Source organism: Perkinsus marinus, assembly GCF_000006405.1.
Source record: "Perkinsus marinus ATCC 50983 genomic scaffold scf_1104296933304, whole genome shotgun sequence".
Classification (NCBI taxonomy): Eukaryota; Perkinsozoa; order Perkinsida; family Perkinsidae; genus Perkinsus; species Perkinsus marinus.
In genome coordinates, this window is record NW_003215156.1 from 1 (window position 1) to 2478 (window position 2478).

At 43.5% G+C, this 2478-nt stretch overlaps 1 protein-coding gene across 1 annotated transcript; it reads left to right on the top strand.

Annotated features, from left to right (window-relative positions):
* Positions 1–428: 428 nt before the first annotated feature.
* Pmar_PMAR000515 (cAMP-dependent protein kinase catalytic subunit, putative) lies at positions 429–2446 on the top strand (the record flags this gene model as incomplete). Its single annotated transcript, XM_002785194.1, has 8 exons — positions 429–528; positions 575–678; positions 723–787; positions 829–986; positions 1242–1298; positions 1337–1444; positions 2144–2250; positions 2303–2446. Coding segments are annotated over 8 exons (843 nt in total), but the record flags the coding sequence as incomplete, so codon positions are not given.
* Between the last annotated feature and the right edge of the window lie 32 nt (positions 2447–2478).

The window sequence follows — 2478 nt, forward strand, 5'->3', positions numbered from 1 at the left end:
AAACGCCACACTAGAAGTGACCATGCTGTAGATGCTGCCTTATGGGATCTGTTGAGAACACACCCAAAGGTTGAATGTGTTCTCATCAAATTATGGGAATTTCTCGTAGAGTTATCAGAGCCGGCAGTTGTAGTTAATGATGCTGTGAATCTCTGGTACACGCGTACTATCTGCCGTTCACACTGTGTAGCACGCCTTGTATTTACACTATATTGGAGGAAACGCGTGGCTTCTGTGCAGATACCGATGCTTCTTCCACCGACTACCATGCTAGAGAGAGTAGCAGTGTTGAACGTGTAGGTTAGTGGATTTCGACTCGTTTTACGTGAAGTGGCGTCGTAATACTCGGTGAAAAACGGGATATTCGTGGTGATATGTTTTTCGATAGTGTTTCTCATATCACTGGGGTGAAACTCCATTGTTTTCAGAAGGAGTATATGAATCGAGTTGCTCAACAGCGTGCACTGGTCTCTCTAAAGCCGCAGTACTGCCTCGATGACTTCGACTTGGGGGATATTGTGGGGACTGGTGACAGCTTCATAGTGATGCGCATTCACGACGGGCTGTAGTACAGGTCATTTTGGTCGAGTTCGGGTCGTGAAAATAAAGGGTGCCGAAGATCGAACGCCTTTCGCGTTGAAGATTCTTTACAAGTCGGAAGTTATACGCTTAAAACAAGTGGGTATTCCAGGTTTGTGACAGGAGTTGCTGTTTTAACGCAGGTTGGACATGTGCGGGCGGAAAGGGAAATTCTGCAGAGACTCAGTCATCCGTTTATTGTCAATCTGTGGGCACTGCCTTACGGTGGCGCGCGCGAGAATTTTTCAGCTTCACCACATTTCGTGATGAAATAAGATTGTTTATGCTGATGGGGTACGTGAATGGTGGCGAACTGTTCTCGCTAATTCGGAAAGGCGAACGTTTACTCAATGAGGATGCTAGATTCTATGCAGCTGAGATAGTGCTGGCCTTCGAATACTTGCACAGTAGGCTTGGTGGCAAGGGCGAGGTTGTACTGCGTTGATCATCGGATATGAAAAACACTAGTGAAAAATATATTTTACGGCTATTGCATGTCGCGAATATCGCGTTTTTCACAGAGTATTACGTCACTTCACGTGAAACGGGTGAAACTCCATTATATTTGAACTTGAATTCACCAGCTGATTTTGATGTTCATATGTGCTTGAGGTCATTTTTACTGCTATCCAAGTCGCGTTTTGGGATGGATCACGTTTCAGGTTTGGACATAGTATACCGCGATTTGAAACCTGAGAATCTTCTTATAGACTTTGAAGGTAAGAAATTGTGAACTCATCGAGATCATCATTATCAGGACATATCAAAATTGCCGATTTTGGTTTCGCGAAAGTGGTTACTGATCGAACATGGACTCTGTGCGGTACACCGGAGTATATGGCACCGGAGACCATCCAGTATCAAGGTATCGCTGCTGTTGTTGCTCTCGGCTCATTGATTCGCGATGGGTTGTATTAGCGCTCACCGCATTCAGTGTTTGTCATACGTTTGGTTTCCTCAACCGAGCTTGTAAATTTTCTCACTATAGTATGAAAAATTCACACGACTCTGGGTAAAAGTGTATCAAAAATCAACGATAATTTCTCAGAATTTCCATATTCCTAGCAGCACGTGTAGCTGACCATGTGCATATATTCCCACACTGACCGCACTACGAAGATTCTTTTATCAGTGCTGGTATCCTAGTGATAGTACTATACCAGTAGTACTGTAGTTGACACACTGTGTAGCACAGAAATACACCTATATTGATACAGTGTTAATGTAGTTTCACCCTAGTGATATGAAAAACATTAGTAAAAAATATATACTTCACGACTACTGCGTATCGTGAATGTCGCGTTTTTCACAGAGAACTACGCCGCTTCACGTAAAACGGGTGAAACTCCAATATTGATCTTAGCATTAATAGTACTGGTGCTTGATAGCAGTAGCGAATGTAATGCAAATCAATAATGTGCTTATAGTACCAAGAATACTTTTAATGATAACATTAATATCGCTAGTGTGATACACAATGGTATCATCGTTGTTATCGCTTTTGAGCATTTGATCGTCATCGGTTGTATTAGCGCACACCGCACTATGAAGATTCTTTCGGCAGGGCATGGTAAAGCTGTGGATTGGTGGGCATTGGGAGTTCTTATTTTTGAGATGATCGCCGGGTATGTGCCTTTTAATGATAACAATCCACTTGGAATATACCGAAAGGTAGGTCGTGGGATTCGAACCTGGGTGGATTGCGGTAATCCTCTCTCATCAGGTTTTAATAGGTCGAGTAGAGTTCCCCAGGCATTTCGATAGCAAAGCTAAAGACTTGGTGAAACACCTGCTAGTCCGGGATAGACTCAAGAGATACGGTTGCCTGAGGGACGGGGTTGAGGACATCAAAAACCATAAATGGTAAGTATGGTTCGGGTGGGACTATTGGCCGATCGT